At 52.4% G+C, this 24914-nt stretch overlaps 1 protein-coding gene across 2 annotated transcripts in view; it reads right to left on the bottom strand.

The window, feature by feature from the left end:
* NCF2 (neutrophil cytosolic factor 2) overlaps window positions 1-24607 on the bottom strand; it is a 29605-nt gene extending 4998 nt beyond the window's left edge. The window contains exons 1-14 of one of the 2 annotated variants that reach the window (XM_025877558.2): window positions 24217-24607; window positions 22505-22587; window positions 17715-17888; window positions 15561-15669; window positions 11252-11386; window positions 10483-10590; window positions 9338-9397; window positions 7987-8030; window positions 6398-6539; window positions 6099-6167; window positions 5044-5119; window positions 3286-3311; window positions 2513-2664; window positions 2285-2396 (exon numbers count right to left, since the gene is read on the bottom strand). In XM_025877558.2, the coding sequence (XP_025733343.1) occupies window positions 2285-2396; window positions 2513-2664; window positions 3286-3311; window positions 5044-5119; window positions 6099-6167; window positions 6398-6539; window positions 7987-8030; window positions 9338-9397; window positions 10483-10590; window positions 11252-11386; window positions 15561-15669; window positions 17715-17888; window positions 22505-22587; window positions 24217-24390 (1464 nt within the window). In that variant the 5' untranslated portion in view covers window positions 24391-24607. The remainder of the gene's footprint in view (window positions 1-2284; window positions 2397-2512; window positions 2665-3285; window positions 3312-5043; window positions 5120-6098; window positions 6168-6397; window positions 6540-7986; window positions 8031-9337; window positions 9398-10482; window positions 10591-11251; window positions 11387-15560; window positions 15670-17714; window positions 17889-22504; window positions 22588-24216) is intronic. The other variant, XM_025877559.2, reaches the window with a different exon arrangement.
* Window positions 24608-24914: the final 307 nt, after the last annotated feature.

Raw genomic sequence — 24914 nt, 5'->3', positions numbered from 1 at the left:
CTTAAGTGAGCACAAGCCCTTGCCCAGCTGTGGGGTTGAGGGTTTAGAGGGACTCCGCCCCCACAGGGCCCACGGCCCCAGGCCTAGATGGTGTGGAAGAGCTTTGCCAGTGTGCTCATTTCCATGATCTCAACATCCATTCAGAGGTGAAAAATAGTAGCTCTCCAAAAGGTTCACGTAGGACCTGTGGAATTTTATACCCCTTACTGATGTAACTGTAGATGCCCCCACAGTCTAAACATGCTAAAGCCGGAAACGGGAGAACTGAAGGTGTCAGAGGGGCCCCAGCTGACAACGGTTTTAGTCAGCGGAGACTGCAGTCTCCTTGATTGTGTCCTGTGACTCCCCAGGGTCAGGACTGGATGGGCTGCTGAGCACTCGAAGAAAGCCCGCTGGCTGGCCAGCCTCCCAGAGCCTGCTGCCTTGCTCATAGGCCCCTGAATCATCCATCCCAAGCAATCATTCATCGTATTTTCTACCCGGCTCACAACCTCATCTGAGTGCAGCAGTGTGCAAGGCCTTCCATGATGTGGCCCTGTTGCCTTCCAGACTGTTTCTTTGTGCCTGTCACCCCTGCCAACTCGTAGGGTCTTCCCTCTGCTCTTCCATCTATATAAGTCACCCTAACCTCCTCCACCTTGCTAATTTCTATTTACCATTTTAAGGCTACACTTCAAGACAATTTCAGCATCATTCTCTCTAGGAAGACTATTTGACTCTTGACTTGTCCCACCTTCCTTCAGCATTTTTGGGTGAGACACCCTCCCTTGTGCTTATAAAACACAGTACACCATTCGTGTGTCTCCATCAGTTCTTAACACATGCTTTGTAATCATGTCCGCCCTTGTCTTTCCCCCAAGAAGAGCCTGTGTCTTGTTAGTGTTTATATTGCCAGTGCCTGTCAAGAGAGCAGTAAGTGCTCAGCAAGTGTTTGTTGAAGAATAAATGTCACTAGACAAACACTGGAAACAATCCAGATGTCCACGAACGGGTAAATCAATAAACAAATTGCAGTATTCATATTGTGGAATACCGTTTAGGGATACCATTAGCGGTCAAAAGAAATGGGACCATTACAACACAAAAATATATATAAAAATGGAAAACTATATATTGAAATGTACTATTATAACAAAGGTTTATATGTACAGTATATATATTCACAGGAATGTTCCATTTATATGAAATTGATGGGCTATTAAAAGTTTATATATACAGTTATATTTATATAATATATACTTATATAATATTTTATATATCTAAATATATACTGTACATGTAAACTTTTAATAGTCCATCAATTTCATATAAATGGATCATGTGAATTCACGTGAATATATATATTGTACGATCCATTTATATGATGCATTTATAAGAAATTACATAAACGCTGAAAAAACATACATCGGTATGTTGACAGAATGCAGATGGATAGTTTTCAGGAGCCATGGTTGTGGGAGGGAATTAACCTCAACAACAAAAAGAAATAGCAACTTTTCCCTTGGAGATAAAGGGACAAAGTCAAGAGTGTTAATGTGTAGCTACTACTTCTAGCCTCTAACTTTGCCCCTAACTCCCTTTACTCCTACTGGCCAGTCAGTTAACTCTGTTCTGGGCTCTGAGGTCTAGAAAGGGGTTCAAGAATACAGGCCCTGGAATCAAAATACTCACTGGGCCCCGGTTCCACTACCGACCTGCTGTGTAATCTTGGTCAAGCTGACCTCTCTTTGCCTTATTACCTAAACTGTGAAACGGGCTAACAATACCTCACAGAGTTGTGGGGCCTGTAAGAATGAATACGCAGCGTGCACTTAGCCCGGGACCTGGCACGGGGGAAGCTCTCAACAGATGCTGGCTATTAGTGGGATGTTGTAATCCAAATCATCTCCCCATGAAATAAATGCTCACTACTCTTTTCCACTCTCGCGTGTTCTTCCCCATGGGAACAAACAGTGAAGAATGGCTAGGAGCTCTGCCTCAAGCTAGGATTTCATTCCAACCTTGCTTGATAGCAATGGGCCTACCCTTGGAACGGTTAGGTGTGGCCGCAGACAGAAGGGACTGGGAGGCTTCTGTGTGTTGTCGGGCCTGCTCTTCCCTTGCGGGGAGCCCTCTCCTGGCTGCCCCCGGGGTGCAGGGCAAAGGGACGCAGAGCTCGTGACTCACCGGATCCTCAACACCAAGCACAGTGCCAAGCTCATGGACTGAGCACGGTAAACGCTGGACTGTTGTTGAGGAAGTGGCCCAATAGATACAGGACCTTAGGTACCCTCACTGCACTCACCACTGTGTTCTCACACCACAGAGTCAGGCTGTAGTTTTTCACGTGGCCCCAGGCAGCCTTCATGTTATCTTCTGAAAGGGGCACCAGCTCATTGCTGTCCGGAGGCCGATAGCTGGGGAGAGACGAGTAAGAACCAAGCCAGAGAACATCAGTACAAAACCATTGCCTTCTCCCCTCTGGGCCGGCACCAGGTCTCCAGGTGTAGCCCCGCTACCTTCATGGACTCACCTCAGCTTAGTGTGTTCTGGCAAGAGCTCCAGTTTCTTAGACACCATGTCCCGGACCTGGCTATAGGGGAGCCCGGGCTGAGTCTCCATGACCACCGTGTACTTGTAGTGCACCTTGAGTGTGTAGGGCATGGGAACGCTGAGCTTTACTTCCTGAGGGAAGAGGAAGCAGAGGGGGCTCATTAGAGTCTGCGGCCTCCTCTTAGCCCCATCCTAGATCAGGGGGAGTGTTCTGTGCAGCAGGGAGAGGCCAAGGGCTAACTGGTTTCACAGTAACGGAAAGGGGCTTTCAGAGGGCCCGTAGCCCCACTCCTGCCTGGATAGGAATTCCTACGGAGCCAGAAGAGGTGGCCCACACGCTCTAGGCCAGTAGGAAATGTGTGCACGGGGGTGGGGAAAGTCATTGCGGGGGTGCCTAGCCCGTGGACTGTGTGTATGGTGGTAACTGGCCCACCCTTCCTCTGGACTCCTTCTCTAACCCAGGGACACATGCTCATGGTGGAGAGCCTCAGCTTTTACTTTCTCTACCACTTGAAAGAGTACAAGGGGGGTGCCTGGGTGGCTCAGTCGTTAAGCGTCTGCCTTCGGCTCAGGTCATGATCCCGGGGTCCTGGGATCGAGCCCCGCATCGGGCTCCCTGCTCGGCGGGAAATCTGCTTCTCCCTCTCCCTCTCCCCCTGCTTGTGTTCCCTCTCTCGCTGTGCCTCTCTCTGTCAAATAAATAAATAAAAATCTTTAAAAAGAAAAAAGAAATAGTACAAGGATAAAGCTTACCTTGGGCTCTTCTTTCTCTTTTTGACCTAAACGGAGAAGATAGGAAGTAAAACAAAAGAAGAAGATGAATAAACACTCCTGGCCAGCCCCTGGCTTCCACAGAAGGAAACCTCTTAGAACAGGACACCCAACTTCTTACCTTTAAATCTCTGGGGTGATTCTTAACTTTAATAAACTGTAGGGGAAATCGCACTCAGGGGAAATGTGCCAGGCAAAGCACAAACACACAGACGAACCCAGCGCCTGGCTCAGGGGGAGCATACGGGCAAGTATCAAAGGACCATCACACCCCAGCAGTGCATGGGGTGAGCAGGGACCCCAAAGTCCAGCTAAACCAGTGGGCTCTGCGCAATGAATGCAGGGAGTGCAAGATGAACCAGGGCCACAAGGAGCAATGTTAGAACCACTTATTTTTCCCTTGTCCTTTATTTTTGTGCATGTTTCCTAATGTGCATAATATATTAATATGACTGTATGCACCTAATTTACGTAAGAGAAGTCTGCATAAAGATACTCACTATAGAGGGTGCACAATGGAACAAAAGGCCACTGATCTCATACCCAGCTAATCATTAGAATCACTTGGAAGGTTTTTTTCTAGAAATACAGATTCTGAGGCCCAATTCCAATCCTGAAGAATCAGAATCAAAGGCCTAGGAATCTATATTCAGAAAATTCTCCTAGGTTAATATGTGATCCTTGATGGGCCCCTAGACAGAAAAGGTAAAAACAAAGCTATCGAGGATGTTTTGAGGGGTAATTGGAGAAATGTGAATATGAAATATACACTCTATAATATTATATTAACGTTCAATGTCCTAGATGTAACAACTGTGTTGTGGTTATGCAGGAGAATAGGAGATAATGCTCAAGTGTAGGGCAAAGGGTCATGAACCTGTAAGTTCCTTTCAAGTGGCTCAGAGGAGAGGGAGGGGGAGCAGGGCAAGTCCTTGGTACAAAATGTTAACAGTTGGTGAATTTAGGTGAAAGGTATTCTGGCATTTATTGTACTACACTTTCAACTTTCGGCATTTATTGTACTACACTTTCAACTTTCAATCTGTAGGTTTGACAGTTTTCAAAATAAAAATGGAGGTGTGGGGAACATCTCAAAGGTTTCTGGTGTTCTGGGAGGCCTAACAATCATGGATCTAGGATCTGGACAAACTACCTCTTCAATGCGTCCCTACTGAGCACTTATCCAGAATCAGTTTAAACTGCATTCGTGACCAAGAGCCCCTTACTTCCCAAGGCAACCCTCTCCAAACATCAGGAGAATGTCCTTTGACATCTGCCCTCGGTTCATGGTCTATCCCTCAGGGCTCTGCAGAGCAGTTTTGTTTCCAGATAGAGCTCCTTGGACATTTGAAAAGAGCCACTCTGTCCCCCTCTGAAGTAAACATGTGCAATGACTTCAACCTTTCCTCCCGGGACATGGTTTCCGTACCTCATGACGGAGGGGTCTGGTGTCTACTTGAGTTGGAACACTCACTGCCCCCCAGAAACCAGTTACATTTACCCACGCCCCGTGGGTTTTCTGGAGTAGGTAGGTAGAAAGGGCATCTATTTCCTATGTTTTGGGTGGGTGGGTGGTGCTGGAGAGAGGGGCCCTGGGGCTGTGGGCTCATAAGCTGAGCGGCATGCTGGGAGGAGCAGAAACCAGAATCTCCTAGAAGGCTGGGAGAGCAATGCTCTGTGAGGAAGCAGCTGGGAGCTTTCCTGCACCCAGGCCAAGGGTGTTGTTCCAGGGACACCAACCGGGTGGCAACTGGGGTCTTCCAGGAGCGCTGGAACTGGGAGGAGCTGGGATATCAGACTCTGGGGAGGCTTCCTCCTGGAGGTGACAGAGATGGTGAGAGCCTTCATTCAGACAAAGTTTTTAAGTAGGAGTGGGGGAGGGGGGCCTCATGAAAAGGAGCCAGGGGCAAATGGCTTCCTAAAAGTTGGAGTGGTGGTGACATTTAGGGGAGACTAAGGAAAGTGCTGGTTAAAGGGGAGGCAGGGTTGGCCTGGTGGGAACAAATCACAGTAGAAACAAGAACCTTAAGCCCCACCTAAAAGGCCCTTGCTGCCTAACACCCCTTTTAGCCACACTGGAAGTCTGCTGGAGCTGAGGGAGGACCCTGAGTCTTGTCTCAGCTCACCCTCTCGCTTCACATCTTGCCCCTTCAAAGGAAAAGTCCACTGCTCATTGGTATGGCATTTAAAACATTTCAAGTCATCTGTGTAGAGAAAGTCGGAGCAGGGAGGGCCAAGCCCGCCGAGGACAGCTGGTTGCCCAGGGTCCAGAGAGACAGGTCAGACACTGCCAGTCCTCTGCACGGCAGCTCAGGTCCAACAAAGACCACCAGCAGAAGGGCCGGCCTCCGAGGAGTGAGGATGGGGCCGCGGAGGGCAAGGCCTACTCTGATTCCAGACTCTAAAGCGGATTTCTCTTTGTTAATGGCGCATCACCCGCCAACACATTGACTGTTCTTCTAGGTGAAGAGGACATTTCCGGGAAGATCTAGCCTTCTTATACTACAGGCTTTGGGTCCCAAGTCACCGCTGACCAGGAGGAATCAGAGAGATGGGGTGGGTGGGCCCAACAGGTCCCTCAGACGCCTCCACTCAGCACATCTGGGGGCTCTCCTTCCTCCCCAGGTTCAGCTGGGCTCTGGGCGGCTGGTGCCAACCCCAGGTGGACTCAGGACTAGTGTCCCTCCTGCACCTTGTCCACATGGCCTGTTCCCCGCCCCCCCCCCCCCCCGAGGGGCCTATCTGTGGTGGGACAGAGGCGGGCGGGAAGGGGTCAGGCCTTGGCACTACGTTACCTGGGGCTGCTGCTGAGCTTGGATCCGCAGCTCCACCGGCTCAAGGTAGTTGCAGGGAACGAGCCCCTTCTACGGCGCAGCATCGCGGAATTGGAAAGGTGAAGACAAGTTTGCACTCATCGGGCCTCGGCGGACCCGTACCACCCAACAGCCCAGGGACGTGGGGCAGGGGTGGCCGTACAGACGAAGGGGGGCAGCTGGTCTGCGAATGAGGTGGCAAGTGCTGCTCCTCAGAAAGCTTTGCCATTTGCTGCCAGGATCCCGTGGCCAAAACCCCCACCCCCTGGTCCTCCGAATACCTGCCCGTTGAATAAGACTGTTGCCCAGTTATCGTTGCCTTTCTTCAAGACAAAGACGATGTTCCCTGGCATGACCTGCAGCTCCTCTGGCGTCTCAGGCACAAACCCAAACAGCACACGGTGAGCTTCCCCTTCCAGAGCCCTGCGGGAGATAGACGCGAGAGTCCGTCCTCTCTCTGGCCTGGATCGCATCCCGCCCGTGGCACCGCGGGACAAGCGACGGTGGCCCTGGGCCAGGAGACCTGCTCCGGGCACCCTCCAGCTCGGCATCGAGCTGCCTCTGGGATCTGAGGGGGACCAGGCAGGAAGCTGTGTGTGAACACGCTCCATAACCACGCAGGCGGCGGGACAGGAAGGAAAGCCGGAAGCACACAAGACACCCAGGCCGAGCCCTCCAGCCCTCCCTTCCCCTCTCAGGAGGAAGCTAGCCGGCTGTGCGGGGCCAGCTCTCAAGTCTGGGCTGGGGTGGGGGCGGGGGGGATCGGGCTCGTGTGGCAAGGGGAACACACGGGGAGGGGGGAGAGCCAGCTTCTCAGGGCTGGGAAGGGGGAGGTGGGCGGCGGGGGGGCCAAGTCACCTGGGGGTGGGCACACAGCTGGAAGTGGGTGAAGAGCCAGAGGCCAGCTGTGGGGAGTGGGGGGATGTGTAAAGGGGTCCTGAGGCCAGCCAGCTGTGGGACATGTCATTGTCCCTTTACCATGTCCTTCAGACCTACTTTGCCCTTGGAGGCTCTGGCGTGCAGTCTGTGCCTCCTTGGAATGTGTGGCTGCAGGGCTGGCTTCGGGGCTGCCTGAGGTACCTCTCTGGCCTGGGGGTGGGGGGGGCGGGGGGGCTCCCTCTCACCCCAGCTCTCTCCCCTTCCCCTCAGCCCTGCTCTCTGTTTCCAAACAACGGGCTATTTGCGTGGGGGAGACAGACTCCTCCAGCAGGCAGAGTTAGCAATGAGCTCATCAGCCCCCTCATTTTTATAGTTGCTGTGGTACTTTTTTCATTTTTTTAAAAAAACCTTCTGTGTTGGGTGGGGGATCCGGGCTTGCTTCCTTGCTTAGAAGACATTCTTAAGAAAGCTGCAAGTTGTGTCATTCTTGGCTTCCCATCTTCTAGAAGAATGGCTTCCTTTGCTTGACTTGTTCCTCTCACTTTTCCAGAGACCATGTGTCCAGAGGGAGTGAAAAACACCCCCTCAGGAAAGGACACACCGTCTAGCTTCCCACTTTGCTCACTCGGCTCCAGAAAGCTCTGGCCTCCCCTTCTTCTGAAGAGGCTACAGTCAGGGCGAAACTGTGCTCCAGCCTCTGGTCAGAGGGGCGATGTTCCACGGACACCGCTGCCCTTCAGAGGTGACCACCGTGTGTGGGTGGCTGTGCCCGGGGACCTGGGGACCCCTGTGATCAATCCTACCATAGTCAAGACTCCCATCCTCCCTCCATTACTCCACTCTAACCTTGAAAACAAGGAGAGCCCACCAACAAGGCTACATTCCCCAGGACTCAGCCCCTGACCCCAGCTTCATCTTCTTCACCCCCATTATTGCCATAGTTCAGGCTTGGAGCGCGGATATTCTGCATCCTGCCCTAAATCGAACTTACCTGAAGATCTCCGGGGTTTTGGGTCTGGGTGGAGGTTCAGCGGCCTATTGAACATTCAGGAGGAATGAAGGGAAGGAGTGGGGGAGAGAACAGAGTGTTAATGGTAATTTGAGCTTCTCCCAGACCCGAAAATCAAAGAATGCCTGTCAAGCTCCATGGGAGTGCTGTCGAGGGAGAGGGCACCTCGCACCCTGACTACCTGCTGGAAAATAACCTCTCCCACCAGCTCCCCGGGGCCAGGTGTCACTAGCACAGCAGTTCATCTTGAGCCAGTCCTGGTGTCCGGAGAATTTTCGCTGTCACAGAGCCACATGGCATCACGAGGGTGCTTTTGACCTTGAGCGCTGTCCCTTTCCTAGGACAGTTTCCAAAAGCTCTGTTCTATAATTAATGTCTGCTGTATCACGTGACACTTGTGGGTATTTAAAACCCACTCAACGTCCCCTGACCAGGCATAAATCTCCTTTCGGTGTGTTCCCTGCTCTACACCAAAAGTCATGGAGTCCACTGATCTGGGCTGCTTCCACCTTTTGGAGTCTCCGGCTGCTCTGAGGCCCTGAGGTGGGTGGGGGGGTCCTCCCCAAGGGTTTTCTTCAGCTTCATTGTGAAGACACAAAGCAAAGGATCCTGAATCTCTTGATCCTCCTTGGCTCCCCTCACCCTCCAGAGCCCGGTGTCGGTCCCATTCTGGGCTAGCCACCGTCACTGCCCCTGGGAGGCTGTGGGTGCTGCTGTGTGCAGCCTGGAGGGGGTGCCACGCTCACAAGCCCCTCGCCTGCACAGCCAGTGTGTGGGCAACGGCGCTCGGATTTTCCTCAGCCTGGCTTACCTTCTTCCCCTCACAAGGAGGGAAATGCCTTCATGTTTCTAGACCTACTGTCACCCAGTCTGCCTGGAAGCATCTCTCTGAGCCCAGGCCGGGCAGAGCAACAGCTGACTGGGGGCACCCATCGTGTTCCCAAGGGGATCCCCTGCACATGGTCAGGCCCCACGGAGGCCTCATCCAAACACCTTCCATAGCTTGTGTTCCAGTTTCCTGAGAGACTAGGCCAGGCTTCAGGAGAGAACGTCAACAGAAGCTCTCGTCAATGCCAGGAATGAAGACTGGCATTTTGGAGGAAGCAGGAGGGTTGGTTTCTGGGAACTGGAGGTTACGCCTAAAACTGCCTTTTTCTCCCAACAGTCGTGGAACCTTTGACCCAGAATGGCCAGGCAGACACTGTCAGCAGCACCGAGAGGTCAGCTGAAGGAGCCCTTAAATGAGGCAGCTCAGCACAAATACTCTCCCCAGTTGGATATTTCCCAGAGAGCTCTGGAGACCTGGATCCGGGGAGGGCAGGACCTGCCTCACCTGTGGCTGCAGAGGAGCAAACCCCGAGAAACTGTCTTGATCCACCACAGATGCCACCACCTGAAATCGAGGAAGGGACGTGTGAGGGCTCTGCCAGCACTGTTTCCCCATGCTTCCTGGCCTTCCCCAAGACTCCCCCCTTTCTCGCACCCCGGATCCATTCTTATGGGAGCGTGGTCCCAGCGGTGGACAGTGGCTAAGGGATGGATTGCTGACCCTCTGGGTTAGAAGTTCCAGGAACTCAAGGAACCAGTACCTGCCCAGCTCTGCTGCTAACCTGGCAGGCTCTCTCTCTTTTTGCCCCCCCCCCATTTTTTTAGAGAGGAAGACAGATGGGGGGAGGGGCAGAGGGAGAGAGAGAGAGAGAGAGAGAGAGAGGCAGAGCCCGACATGGGGCTCGATCTCACACTCCTGAGATCAAGACCTGAGCTGAAATCAAGAGTCAGACGTTTAATGGTCCGAGCCACCCAGGCGCCCCCGTACTTTATTGCTTTTAATGGTCATGTCACTGTATGGCTACATCACATGTTTATCCACTCATCCGCTGATGGGCTTTGGGGTGTTTCCCCTGACCTAGGTGCTCTTGAACTCTGCTGTTCTGCCAGCCACCCAGTCAGTGGGCAGTGTTAGCCCTACGGATGTGTCAAAGTCAAGTGCAGTTTTGGAAAGGGGCTGCAGGCTCACTCTGGATCATCCCTGAGAGGAGTTCAGACCTGGATTTAAAGGAGTCCAGTTTACAAAAGAGTCTAATCAGAGGTCTGTGGCAGTGGGGCTAGAAAGAGCAGCAAGCCAGGAGAATGCCGTGCCCGTCCGTTTCTCTAACATGTTTTCTCCCCATTTACTGAGTGCCCTGTAGCTGTGTTTTCTCCCCACCGGCTCAGTCCCCTGGACTCAGCATCCGCCACTAACCCTGTGGCTGTCACCCAGGGTCAGGCAGGAAGGGAGCAACGAGAGGAGCCAGAGACAAAAAGCTAGGAGCCTTTGCCCACCCCTCAGCGAGAGCTCCACGCTGCCAACAGTCCCGGGCTGCCGTCCCAGGACAGCACCGCAAGGGGGGGGTGCCCCCGTCCCCAGAGTCGGTCCCCACCCTCGTCCACGCAGGGCCCACATAGGAGCCTCCGGGGAAGCTGACGGAGCCCACTTACTGTCGCCTTGCCCAAGTAATCCTTCTTGGCCAGCTGAGCCACTTGCCTCTCGTTTGGCCGAAACAGCCTGCCCACAGGGATCACCACTGGCTCATACAGCTTCTGTTTCTGTAACACACAGGGCATGGCGTTTTCTTACCTGCAAAACGGGGGTCATGATGCGCGTCCCGCCTCCCTCTCTGAATGGATGCAAAGGTTCACTGAGATGACCTCACAAAAGCAGGTTTTCTACATGTGCAAAGACTGCACTTGTGATTATTTCCAAAGGTCTAAGGTGGGAATACTTGGTTTCAATATTGCCTTACCCTGAGAGGCTGTGTGGACAGCTGTCCCTGTTACTCCCTAGGGGGCTGCCCCTCCCCCTCTCCACGTGGCTCAGGCAGGGCGGGCACTCAGCACAGGTGGCACCACGACCACGAGGTGGCCGGGGTCCAAGCAAGGCCGGCGACAGTGCCATCCTGGGGCTGGCGGCGAGGACTCTGAGGTGGGCAAGCAGGCACAGCCTCTGCCACACACACACCCCCCCGCCGCCCCGTGCTGGGATCCAGCCTCCGGTGCCCTGCTCCCTGCACCCTCCCAGCGCCACCACAGAGGCCCCTGGACTCAGCACTGTCAGACTCAAGATCCGAACATGGAACTATACCCCAGAATCGGTGTTACCCAGAGCTTGGAGAAAGTATAAGCACCACGTCCACCGTTTCTCAATCCACCGAAACAAAGAGAACTCCAGCAGGGACCCTCTGGCCGCCCCCATCATCAGCGCACTCACCCAAACACATTCCATGGCTTTGTCAATTTTAGTATGTCTCGGCTCAGACTTCATGCTCATAGCCAAAGCTAAGTGTTCTTCTGCCTGTTTCCACTCCTCCTTCTTGGCGTACATGAAAGCAACATTATATAACACCTAGAAAAGCACAGGCCACAACACAAAACTTGAGGCTGCTCCAGATCTAGGCACCAGGGAAGCGCTCGCCTGTCTGCTCCTGGGACGTTGCCCGCTGACATCCCTCCCTTCCTCAGCTTTCCCGGGAATATCTCAAATGTAACATCATCAATCGCGTTACCAAGTTACGCCCAGCGCACACGGCGTTAGGAAAACATCACGTGATGCAGAAATCCAACATCATGTGCGTTATTCTTTCAACAACCGAATAGGTCAGGAGGGGACAAAAACTCTTGTGTTGGCTGCCACCGAGCCTCGGCTGAAAGACCAGACAGGTGCAGGGTGGGGGGAGAGAAGGTTCCAGATGCCTCAGCCTGCACCGGCAGCCGCAGCAGAACCTTGCCTGGAGCATGGTTACAGGTAACGAGACCATGGTACAGTTCCAGGGGCAGGAGGAAACTCTGCGGGCCAAGGTGCAGTGAGGCTAGAAAGGGACTCGGCACAAACCCAGGCCAGCACTTCCCCGGGGACAAGCGAGAACAGCACATTCGTCAAGAATCACGATTTCCCAGGTCTCGAGTTGGGTGGTAGGTTCATGAGCGTCTGCTTTATCATTATGCCTTACAACTTATTCAGAGAATCAAATAATCTTTTGGATGCATCGGCAAGATAAAACACACACACACACACACACACACACAAATGACTTGACTAAGTGAAGTAAAAAGATTCTCAAGCAAAGATGGGAAGGCAATGGTGAGCGGAAGAAGATCAGGATGACAGCTAACAAAAAGGGTTGACTTTCCTTCTTTCTCACAACAGTGCAGGGGCCCCAGCACCCTGTGTGGAGAATGAGCTGAATAGCCTGGAGCTGCTGCAAGTTTTTCTCAGATGTAAGTTATAGGAGTCACAGCCTGATGCCCCGGGTGTGTGGGGCTGCTTCTCCAGAACCTCAGAGAAGAGATACAGTTGGTCAGCTGAGGCCTAGTAGGGAAGGGGGTTGTTGGCTTTCTCTCCCTGGTGGAGGCTGTGCACTGCAGGGGTGAAGGGCATGGGGATCCCTGGGCTCTGTCTAATAGGTGGCCTCAGCTTCACTGTAAAATGGTGGCAGGAACCGTTGCCTGCTTCCAGATTGTTCTAAGAAATAAATGAAATAATTCACATCAAGCACCAAGTTGGGGTTTGCTTGGCACAGGGCGGGTATTCAACACGTATTTACTACTACCACGACTGTTACTTGCCATACTGTGTTGGGGCTTGCTGGGCAGGCGAGCAAAGAAGGGCTTTCATCCCCCAAGGGCCGCCTGCATGGTTTCAGGGAAGACTTTTGCAGAAGAAAGCCGTCTGGGGACGCTTTGTGTTTATAATCGAAAGGCTAAAACTATGAAGGACGGTGTGCTCCTGGAAATCGGTGCTGCCTGTTGGAGGTGGTGTCACTGTCGTTCTCATTGTCTTCCTCATCCACAGCCTCACCGAGGCCGCCCACTGGCCACCTATTATGGGCCACTTTATCTGCATGATCTCTAACCCCCAGCCCCTACCAGGTAAGCTGAGGCCTCACTTCTGTGCTTCCATGGTGTTTCCATTGCAATTGCCTTGTCATGACCCTCCCACCTCATATTACCCGTAACCGTGAGCTTCTGGGTGCTGACACCTTGTCTTGTGGACCCCTGGACCTCTGCTGCCTGACATCATAAAATACATGGAGTTATTAACGAGTGTGTATGAGGTAAGTACTCAGTCCTTCTACAGATGATGAGGAGTCTGAGGCTCAGAAATGACATATAACTCACCTACGATCACACAACAGCTAAGTGTTTGGCTGGGATTTGATACCTGTCTGCCTGATTCTAAAGTCTCTGCTGTTGTGGCAGCCAGCTTCCAAGATGGCCCCCAGTGATTCTCACTCCTTGGCCCTCACCCCCCTGTTCCCTCCCACATCCAATGGAGCTGACATGGATAGCCAATAAGATGTTATGGAAATGAGGGGCTGTGGCATTTGAGGCTAAGTTATAAAACACCTTGGTCCTCTGTATTACTTTTTCTTGGATCATTAGGTTCTCTGGGGAAGCCAGCTGCCATGTCCTGACAAGACTCAGACAGTATTATGGAGAGCTTCATGTGGCAAAGAACGGAGGCCTCCGGCCAACAAGTAACACTACCTTGCCAGACCCATAAATCAGCTTAGAAGTAGACTCCCCAGCCCCAGTCAAGCTTTCAGATGATGGCAGCCCGGGCTGACATCTTGAGTACAAGCCCTTGAGAGCCTGTAAGCCAGAACCCCCCAGCTAAGCCACTTTTGGATTCCTGACCCCAGAATATGTGAGATAATAAATGGTATTATTTTAAGCCACTGCATTTTAGAGTAATTTGGTATTCGACAATGGATAACCGATACACTTCTTCTCTATTATAATAGTCTGCCACCTACATCCACAATTTGGTTCAGGGCCCCAGCCAGATAAAAAGAATAGTTTATCAAGGCAAGTACAGACACGTGGCAGGACTGTGGTTCCGTGGAGTGAGTGGCTGGTGCTGGGTGACGGCACAGGAGCAAGCCCAGAAGCAGAGCTCTAGATTCCCTTCCCAGGCTGTTTCTGAGCCTTTTGCGTGCATGCTTGGTCGGCCCGGCCCAGCCCTGGCCACGTGCACAGGAAGGAAGGAGAACTCAGGTCCTTAAACATTCCTGTTGGGTTCTCTGCTCCCTTTTCTTAAGACCTTTTCCCACAACAGGCTTTTGTGACTCCATGACTGGAAAAGCCTAAGACTCTTCAAAAAGGATGGTGTGATTTCTCAGAAGCCAGGGTTGTACCCTGGGGGGAAGAGAGGGGTGGCGTTATACGTAGGAAAATGACTGAGGGTCTCATGGGGCCCTTAGGGCCTTAGACCGTGAAAACCCCAGCTTCACCTGCAGAGAGGCCCAGAAAGCCAGTATTTCCCGTCCCCGAGTCAGTTCAACTCCAACCACAGGGGAAAATTTCTCCCATGGGATTGTGCTTGGGTGCCAATGTTTTATGATCCTTTTTCTAGAGCTACTTGGTCCCCACAACCCTTTAGTCTGTGTAAGTGGTTCTCGCTGTGGGGGTGGGGGTGACTGGCAATGTCTAGAGATATTATAGGTTGTCATGTGGCTGGGGGGGGTTGCTACGGGCATCTGGGGTGCACAGAACAGTCCCCTATAACAAAAAGTTATCTAGTCCAGCATATCAGTAGTGGCATGGTCGAGAAACCTCTCTCTAGAAGCTGGCCAAATGTCAACCAGTCCCCTGAAATTCCCAAAGCCTCATTTCCCGGGACAGTGAGAAGTGAAGCAAGTTGCTAGCCCGCTGCAGGGCTGGATGGGGGCACTTGTCCCCAGGGGCCTGGGCAGCTGTGGACTCTATTATTAGCCCTGAGCAACCCTGGGAACGCTTGACTTTCTCCTGCCTGAGAAACTAAAGCAAGGGGACCTTTTTATCAGCAATTCTTCTAAATAAAGATCCATGATATTTGCAGGGCTTTTCGTTTTTCAAGCTAGTGGTGTATATTTGGAGCTTAGGAGGGGGGATGGGGAGTGTTGGTTGGAAAAAGCCCACAAGCCTGTGAAGTCAGCGCCAGTCATGCTTCTCCCTTTTGGTAATAGAGAAAGTCAGTTATCCTTCTATGGAAACCTTCCCTAAATGTGTGCTTTGAGCTGTTCTTTGAACTAGGGAGGACAGAATGGTGCCAAATTACCCTCACTCTTTCTTTGGGTATCAACCAAGCACACGAAGTGAATAGCAAAGAGCGTGGTCTGTAACTAGGAATGGAGCAGGGTTACGGCGGGTCTGGCATGGATGGTGAACCCATGATTTTGGATTTGTTAGTATAATGCTGAGCAAATAGCTTGTCAACCGGAACTATGCAAGTCATTATGAATACTTTCACAGGCCAGCACAGTCGGGTCCAGCCTCCCTTCAGAGAGCCCAACAGGCTCATTTCCAAGCGGTCCTTTGAACCCTGAAATAAATAAAATGCATGCCCCCAGGAACTGCAGACTCTGGAATGAGCCTGTAGTTATTGATCTGAGTCTTTTCTTAAGGGGAACTCTGAGTCCTGAGGCACAGGAGCCTTTTCCAAGCTCCCAGAGGTGTCAGCAGATCGCTGTGCATCCGAAAGGTCAGCTGTCCCCTCAGCCTCCGTGCGTTCCTGCCCCGGCTGGGCCCTTCCTCCTTACCTCACAGGCAAACAGCTTGAACTGTAGTCCCAGGATCTTGTAGTCTATCAGCTGGTTCCCTCGAAGCTGAGTCAAGGCCTCTTTAAGGTCTTTAATAGCTGCATCGTATCTGCGGGATAGAGGGCGATGAGACCACAGGCCAGGGCAGAGAGGTGCAAATGCGGGATAGAATGTGCTTCCCTTCCCCGACCTGTCTTACTGAGACAAGAAGCCTTCCGATCCCTTTTGGCCTGCTCTGGCTCTTTGCCAAGGCTGAGCCCCAGTACTCTATCGTACTCCGTGTGAGCGGCACCCGGGGCGGAGGAGCGTGCAACCCAGCGCCCCTGGGGTTCCACCCCCCAGACTCAGGCCATCACGGGTACTTTCTGTGGACAGCCTCGAACTCCTACCTTTCTGACTTCACTTCCCAGTAGAGCTCTCGTCCTCTCCTGAGAGCTCCCAGCTGAGCCAGCACCTGCTGCCCCCAAGGCCCTGTGGAGCGATTTGGAGCACTGCTCACTCCTTGCTCCCCACCGTCAGGCCAGGCTAGCCCGACCCAGCTCCGGGGAACCCTTCCAGAGCCGAGGACAGCACCCTCCTTCCCGGAGCTTTCTCCTTCGGCTTCTTCTTCTTCTTCTTCTTTTAAAGATTTTATTTATTTATTTGAGAGAGAAAGAATGAGAGACAAAGAACATGAGAGGGAGGAGGGTCAGAAGGAGAAGCAGACTCCCTGCTGAGCAGGGAGCCCGATGTGGGACCCGATCCCGGGACTCCAGGATCATGACCTGAGCCGAAGGCAGTTGTTTAACCGACTGAACCTCCCAGGCGCCCCTGCTTCGGCTTCTTTTGAGTCCAACTCTGCTCTTGGTTTCATGGTCTTCTTCGCCTCCTCCCCGCCCTCCCCCTCCACACACTTTGCAAAACAGAAGAAAGAAACCACCAATTAAGCCAGATGGCATCTCTAACACTGCTCCTGGCACTGCCCTTTTGCTTTGTTGGATTGGCATTGTGCCGGCTGGGGCAAGGTGTACAGGGCTGCTGTCGCTGGCTTCGTGACACACATGGGGCTGGGATGTGGGCAGGACCTGGGCCAGGTCTCCTGGGCCCGCCCTTGACCTCCACAGAGGCCCTGGTGGGAGAGTAGAGAGCTGCTGCTGGGCTGCAGGGGGTGGGACACTCGAAAATCAAGCTGCCCCCACCTCCTCAGCTCCCTGGCGCGGCAGGAACACATTTCGCTGTCTGGCCGTGGTTCCACCTGGGCCACAGAAATGGAGGTGCCGAGGCCACTGGCTGACCTAGAGCTGCCACGTGCAGCTTCTCTTGGAGGCAAGCCTGGAATTTGGACACGGGCTGGCGGTGCACGCCTGCACCCCAGGACAGGGGGCCGAGAGAAGGGGACCAGATCCACCAGCTCTGCTCTTCACCGGGAAACCCTGGCAAAGTACTTTCCTGGCCTCAGGTTCCATGTCAATAACAGGAGCGTATCACATACGAGGAGCATATCGCGTTTGAGGAGCCCATAATAGGAGGCAGTCGCTAGTATGTGGTCCCAGATCTAATTTCTGGAGTCAAAACCCCTGGACCTGAGTCCTAGCTCTGCCACGTCCGATCTGGTGACAGAGAGAAAGTTACTGAATTTGTCTGTGCCTGTTTCCTCATCTTTACAACTAGAGAGTAAATGGTAGCACATGCCTCCTGGGGCTGTAAGAACTAAGTGAGATGAAGCGTCCAGGTGCTCAGGACTGTGCTTGGCACACACAGTAATTTACTATTATTTTTATTATTTTAGCTCTAAAATTCTGGCGACTAAATTCATACACCAATCATTTATTATGTGCATAACACCCTACAGTGAATTAGGTATTATCTGGAGATAAAACCCCACGGTCGTCGTCGCAGCTGGAAGCGCGATCTCAACGGGCTGACCAGCAGGGTGGGCTGGCCTGACCACCCTGAGAACGCGTGCCCAGGGCGGCTGGGGCAGAAGCTAGCTGTTCTGTCACCGTTGCTGTGAAGTCAGTTGCTTTAGCAGTGATGGAAGAAGACAGGCTGGATCTGAAACAGGAGAGTGGCTTTCTCTAACCACATCCTTGTTGTTAAGACAGACGATTGTAAAACCTGTTAAGAACATGTGGGCCGCTCCTTAAGGAGCAAGAAACACGTCAAGTCATTTACCTGTGCTTACAGACACTGCCGAGAAGGGGGAGAGAGTAGGCATCACCGTTCCTCCTTTCTAAGCTGGGAGATTGGGTGACTTGACTCCGATTCACAGAGCCCAGAAGGAGGGGCAGACGGAAACGCAGGTGTCCCGTTCCTCGGGCAGATGCGATTTCCACTGTGTTCCACCGCCTGCCCGGGAGGTAGCCGAAGGTCCTCAGAGGCCAGGCTCGGAGCACAGTCAGCATTCACCCTCACATGTCAGCATTCGCCCTCACATGTGGCCTCCTCCCTGGCCCGCTGGCTGAGCAGGTGAATTTTAGCTACGAAGTAACACTGCCTGTATCTACCTGGTAATGAGCCAGCCTAACAAAATCCTCAGAATTTTCCCCTCCATCAGGTTCTAAAGATCTGGACCCCCTGGGAGGGAGAGAGAAAGAGTTGAGGAATTATTCAAAGTGCTCACTTTGTGTTAAGAAACGGGGTGGGGGGGGCCCCCTGCTAAATGTCTGATTTAAAGCATTGCCCTGACCGCCTTCTGCCCCCTCCCTTGTTTACCTGGAGCTGCACCCCCGGGGCATCGGCTTTGACACACAGCTCTGCTCCCCATTGTACAGGCTCTGAATAAGCTCAGTGTGAGATTCCCAAGTCGCATTCAGCCGGGGCGGCGTGCGGGTGGGCTGTGCAGCGGCAGCCCCCGCCACCCTCCAGCCCTTCTCCGAAAGTTCTCTATGGTGCCATTTGGAGCCCACAGCCTCCCCTAGGAGGCCGGGATGCTGGCAGCTTCCTGCGGGTTCTGCTGGGCAGGGGTGGGAGTGCTTTCTTCACATACCACGCCCCCCACCCCCGTGACACTTGCCCCCACACACGCCCTGGACCCCCTGGCTGCCCTGGACCCAGAGCCCCCATTCCTCCAGGTAAGGGCTCTGAGCCCCAGAGGGTGTATAATCCCCATCTCTGCAGTACTCCCTGTAGAGGTTTCTCAGTAATCACTGCTGTCGATTGTTCCTGCCCCACCAGTGCCCCCGCAGTCCAGAATCCTGCTGCTCACGAGCCTGTGTCCAGGACACTGGAAAGTTCTGGCAAGCTGAAGGAAGTCAAAATGTCAGACCCCTCCAAGACGGGCCTGGGGCTCAGGCCCTTTGCTGTTGCAAAGACAGCAGAGAGAGGCTTTGCCGTGTTGCCTCCGTGGGCCAGGTCCGTCTAGAGGGTTTGCCGATCCTCTCCTGGCCCTAAGACTCCTAAGGCCCAGAATCGGAACGGCCACCACGTAGAGCTCCCTTCCCCTTTCAGAGGACAAGGCTGGGTCACACAGGTGAGAGTCCGTCTTAGTCAGCACTGAGGCCCCACCTGCCTTCTCAGAAATGCACCAGAACTTTGTCCCGTGGAACTTCACAGTGATGGGAGCGCCGCACAACAGCACGTGAAGCGGGGAGCTGAGAGGAAAAGCACGCAGCACATCATCACCCTAAACAAGCCCCACTGCGATCCGGAGGGATCCCTAGCCCCCTCATTAGGAAGTAATCTTCCTGCATCCCCAACGGCACTTATTTCAAAATAATCTCTCCTAGCAAGTTCCTAGCATTTGTGACCTGTTTCCCCCTTTTAATTTGTAAGTTCCTTCAAGTAGAGGGCGTATTTTGCTCGCTTTTGTTTAATTTGTTTAATTAATTCAATGAGCACTTATTAACTACTAGATTAGACACAGAAATATAAGAGTGAGGGCGCCTGGGTGGCTCAGTTGGTTAAGCGACTGCCTTCGGCTCAGGTCATGATCCTGGGGTCCCGGGATCGAGTCCCGCATCGGGCTCCCCGCTCAGCGGGGAGTCTGCTTCTCCCTCTGACCCTCTTCCCTCTCGTGCTCTCTCTCATTCTCTCTCTCTCTCAAATAAATAAATAAAATCTTAAGAAAAAAAAAAAAAAAAGAAATATAATAGTGAATAACTAAAGATTTCTTCTCTGAAGAAACAGAGTAGTCAAGGAGACAAATACATAAGCCAACACCTGTCACAGAGTAGATGGATTATTTTAAAAGGCACAGAAGAGAGTGGTCGCCGCCCTAGGGCAAATGCATGGAGGATGAGTGAGCGGGTCGTCAGCTGCTGGACCACATAGGAACAGCCCAGGGAACTCTATCCTATAGTCCTGGGATCCACTGGAAGTTCTTAAGTGGATCACATTTTTTTTTTTTGTTTTTTTTTTAAAGAAGCTCACTCTGGAATAAGATAAGACTGGGGACTGGAAAAGCAGTTTGGAAGTGATTTCAATAGTGCTGGTGAAAAGGAGGGTCTAGACCAGGGCAGGGCTGGTGGAGAAAAATGGGTGGATTTAAGAATATGAGAGGTCAACTTGACAAGGTTTGGGAAAAGAGACATTCTGGGTTGATACCAGGGAGAGACTTAGCAGCTGGTTGGCTACAGGTGGGGGTCAATGCTATGGGAGAGGGTGAGATCCCTCAGGGCTCATGTATGGATTTTCAGTGGACACTGAACCCCCTGAAATTGTACGTAGAAGGGTGTATGTGCTTGTGTGTGCTCCTTCTGGAAAGACTGCCCATACATTTTGCCATTAAACAACCACGGCTGGGGCCCCTGGGTGGCTCAGTCCGTGAAGCGTCTGACTCCTCTCTTGATTTTGGCTCAGGTCATGATCTCAGGGTCCTGGGACTGAGCCCCGAGTGGAGCTCTGCACTCAGTGGGGAGTCTGCTTGAGATCCTCTCTCTCCCTCTGCCCCTCCCCGTGCTCTTGCACACATGCTCACTCTCTCTCAAACAAAATAAGTCTGAAAAAAACCCAAAAAAAACCCAACCACTGCTGTTGTGACTAAAGGGGAAAAGAAAGAGCAGAGCCTTGGCAGGTGGGGACACAAATGCGTATGGATGAGCAAGAGACAACTAGGCAGTTCAGAGTCGAGAATGGTGCCTCATTTATATTATTCCCTCAATAGACAGTTGCTGAGTTGAAGATGAGCTTTGGTAGATTTTTCTCTCAGATTTAACTATTATCAACCACAATCCAGTTGAATCCTAGGTCTCATTCCTAGATCATTCTAAGATCTGTCTGCTTCGTTCAAAATCTGAGCCTTTCAGGTTCTGGGACTTGTGGGCCTTTTTCTGTAGAAATGTCTTCTAGGAGCCTTCCGTCTTCGTCAGTTGTTTCCCCCCATCACAGGCTGTTAGAGCTAACTAAAGGATGGCCTTAGAGCTTGTCTTTTGAGATTTAAGATCAGCTGGAGGTTTGGTGCTCAGGCCTCCCTGCATATTCCATCCATCTGGAGAATGTAACGATGAGGGAAGGGGGAAGGAGAAGGAGAATAATGTTAAGAAGGGAGAGAGAGGCAGGACGCCACCACAAGGTAAATGCTTGTATATAGCTTCCCGCGATCCCTGGCTTTCTCTCCCTAGACAGCCTCTGTGTCTGTGGGTTTTCTCTGGGAAGACTTCATTCCTGCCCTTCCTCGTTCAGGTGATTGCATCTACATCCTGCAAGTCCTCTGAGCTTCTTGTGGTTGTCCCTAGCAACAGCTGAGCTCAGCAGCTTTCCAGGCTGTTTCTGACTAGACCCTGGGATCCAAGCCTCTCAAGACTGCACAGGATGAGAGTCTTGTCCCTCCCCGGTGCCCAGATGCTCTCTGCCATCTCCCCTCTGCTCCTTCAACGCCCCGCTGCTCATGCTCTCTCATTCTCTCTCTCTCTCTCTCACACACACACACACACACACAACACCACCCACACCATGCCCCCACCACCATTTTCACTGTTTGAAAGTTTTTCTTTAGGCTGAGCCAAATTCTCCTTCCCTAGAACTTGTGCCCACTAATGGAACCATTTCTACAAAGGGAAGTTTGCCATCCCCTAAGACATTTTAAATCAATGCTTAGCATATTTTTCCTTTGTTATTTGTATGTCTCTTTTCGGGGTATTGGGGGGGGTGGGCGAGGAGTGGGAATTGAGATTTACTTTCATTTTCTATTTCTTTGTTTTTTTTACTAATGATTTCATGTTGACTGTAAACACACCAGAAAATACAGATCGGCTGATGGAGGACAATTGAAATCCCTATAACATCACCACCCAGAAAGAACTACTGGCAACGTTTTGGCCTGTGGCCTTCCAGACCAGTCTGTGAAACAGAAATGGGATTGTGTTATACACACTGTTTTGAAATCTGTGTTTTAAATTTAACATCTACTATGAACTTTTTTCCGTATTAATATATATGCCACTTATTTATCTGGATTGGTATATCCTCATACATAGAATGTTAATAGGTTGTAGTTTTCATTCTGGTGTCTAAATTATATTTTACCGAATGGATTAAAGCAGCCTTTTGAAAACACATCCTGTAGGAATGAAGGACGGTCTTGATGTGGTTTCCTGCTAATCCTCATAGTGTGATAGCTCACTCTTTCCAGCAGAAGACCCTCACGGGTGTTCCCTTGAAGGCCAAAATGTTGACAACTGGCACTGTCCAAGCTATGACCCATCAGGGATGCTGGGGAGGCCCCACACCAGCTGAAGGGAAGGCCTGTGGTGGTTCCGTAGGCTCTCTGTGTGCTATGACCCCACTAATTTCTAACTGGGTGGCAGGTCTGCCTTCCCTCTCTCCTTCCCTGGGGAGGGCTTCTGCCTCGTGCTGACTTATTGCATAACCCCCCCCCCCGCCCCGCCCCCGCCCAGAGAAGGTCAGTCACACTTCCCAACAGAAGCTGGAAAGATACTTCACAAACACCAAGCCTAGCACCAGCAAGACCCCGTTCCGGGCTTCTCTCCAAACTTCCCCAGCTTGCGCAACGCTGGATCGCTTACTTCTCCATGTGGTAATAGAGCATCCCTCTTTGGAAGTAGGCCACCGCCAAGTGCTTGTCTCGGTTAATGCTTTTCGTGAAGGCCTGTGGAGAGAAGGGTCCAGACGTGGTCCAGGAGCCAGGCAGTGAAGAAGGCGAGATAAGCCCAGAGGGAGAGGCAAAAAGGGGCACGAGAAGGATGGGTGTCTTGAAGGTGACAAGAGACTCAGAGGTCAGGCACCTCTGTAAGAGGGAGGGGTTAGTACCTGCCTTTCAAGATTACTGACCGGATTAAAATCATGAAAGTAACGAACGACACAGGAAAACAATTAAAATGCTATATACAGTATTATATTGATTTAGTAAATGAATATCATGCAATTAGAATAATAACCAGAACGCATATAAAATGCCGGCAGTAAGGCCTGATGCAGGGAACCAACGAAAGGCTCAGTGACTGAGAGCCAGAAGTAGAGGAACGTGAGGACAAATCTCTCACAGCTCGAGGGAGGCGACGGCAAAGCTGTGCCCAGACTGGCTGCCGTGCTTGGCCCATCTCTCCCTCCCGACAGTGTGCACTCTGTGTCCAGCAGCCCCCGGAATCTGGGGTGCTGTTCGCTCCGCCTCTGGGGGGAGGTGGGGACTGCAGTCCTCCTCCCGCCAGACGTGAGGCCCTCGCCTGCTCCCGTCTGCCCACCCTGGGGCCCGACATGGACCACCTGCTTGGACCGTATTCCAAGTGGCTTCTCTCTTCTGTCTTTGCTCACTGGCTGGTCACGGCCACGGCCAGGATGCTGGGGAGTCAGTCATCTGTCCACACCCCCTTGCGGAGACTGGCAGTCACGAGGGGGGAATAAGAACTGACATCTACACAGTGGTGTGAACTGACACAGCATCTACTAGTTGGTGCCTCACCTCACCCTCATGATGTTTGTCCCCCTCAGGAAACTGAGGGCCAAAAGTCTTCGTGACTTGCCAGAGACCCAGGTCCAGAGACAGACAGAGCTGGGATCTGATCTTTGATCTTCTGCTCCCAAACTCCAAACCCTGTCCGGCTTACCCTCACCCATCCAAAAAGTGATCACGGAGAGGGCTCAGCCCCATACTAGGGACTATGAGAGAGAGAAAATATTTGAAAGAGATGCCGAGACACCCCACAGTGTGCCCTTGACAGACATCATTAATCAATCACGGTATGACTTCCTTGTGCCAGCCACAGAATCCTAAAAAAAAGTGCCCTGCCTAATTGATCCGCATTGTCCCATGAGAGGAAACCTATTTTTCTTAAAGTGCCTCCTCTTGATCGCTAGGGCAGGCAAAGCTCAAGCATAGGAAATTTCCCCGAAAGACCCAAAAGGGGCTTTCTAATAGGTGTGCAGCAGTGAGATGGAGATCCTGTAGCCAGCAGGAGTTCATAGAAGAAAGCATAATGAGGGGAGTCTTCATAAAGGTGCTAAAGAATGATTCCAGAATGATTTGAATTGAATAGATGGAGAAGAAAAGAGCGCCTGGTTCCCAGACAGTGTCCCCAGAACCACCTGGGGAGCTTGTAAAAACCGAGGGCTGCTCAGGCCCCTCCCCAAGCCGATTCAATCAGGATCCCTGGGGGTGGGGCCTGGGCAACTTTTGTTCTTTGAAAGCTCCTGAGAGGTTTCTAAAGCGCAGCCTGGGTGGAGACCCACTAATGACAAAGGCATAGAGGAGGAGGCTCCGGGGAGAGGCACCGCCACTCACCTTCTCTGCCTCAGGCATGTTTTCCAGGATTGTCTGCATGCAGCCGATGTTGAAGCAAATCCTGGAGTGGGGGTCCTGGACCGCAGTGAAGGCATCCAGGGCTCCCTTCCAGTCCTTCTTGTCGGCTGCCAGCACCCCTTCATTCCAGAGGCTGATGGCCTCGGCCAGGGACATGGTCAGGCGCACGCTTGGGGGCCGGGAGGCTGCCAGGACCCAGGGGGAGGGCGAACAGGTGTCTCCCTCGGCAGGGCTGTGCCCAGCTGGGCCTGCACTTTCCAAGCGTGATGCTCAGAGTGGGGTCCAACCTCCCTTAAGACAACTTCTCAGTGTTGCAAAGGCTCAGGAAATGTCCCCACCTTTTGGCAACTGACGCACAACCCTACCATGTGAGGGAAAAGGAAAGAGACAGAGAGGGCGGGCGGCTGGGGGGAGGAGTGTGGGGGGAGGAAGTACATCAGATGCTGCCTGAGATGGGTCACTTCCCCAAAACGCTTCTGCTCTGTCACCCAGCTGTCCTCTGACATCAACCCCCCCCACCCCCTCACCTCCGCTTTGGGGCAGCTTTTGGTCAGGTCTCTGCCCCCAGGCTCAGGGCAACCTTGGCAGGTGGATGCGCCTTCTTGGGCCTCCATTTCCACACACTCATTAAGTGAGGGTGTTGGAGGAGAGGCTAGTTCTTTCCAGTCTTACATGAATTC

This window comes from Callorhinus ursinus, unplaced genomic scaffold (assembly GCF_003265705.2).
Source record: "Callorhinus ursinus isolate GAN/ISIS: 27379988/994484 unplaced genomic scaffold, GSC_fseal_2.0 scaffold13, whole genome shotgun sequence".
In the NCBI taxonomy this organism is placed as follows: domain Eukaryota; kingdom Metazoa; phylum Chordata; class Mammalia; order Carnivora; family Otariidae; genus Callorhinus; species Callorhinus ursinus.
Note: the sequence above shows the minus strand (reverse complement) of the source record. Positions and strands in the feature narration are given on the sequence as shown.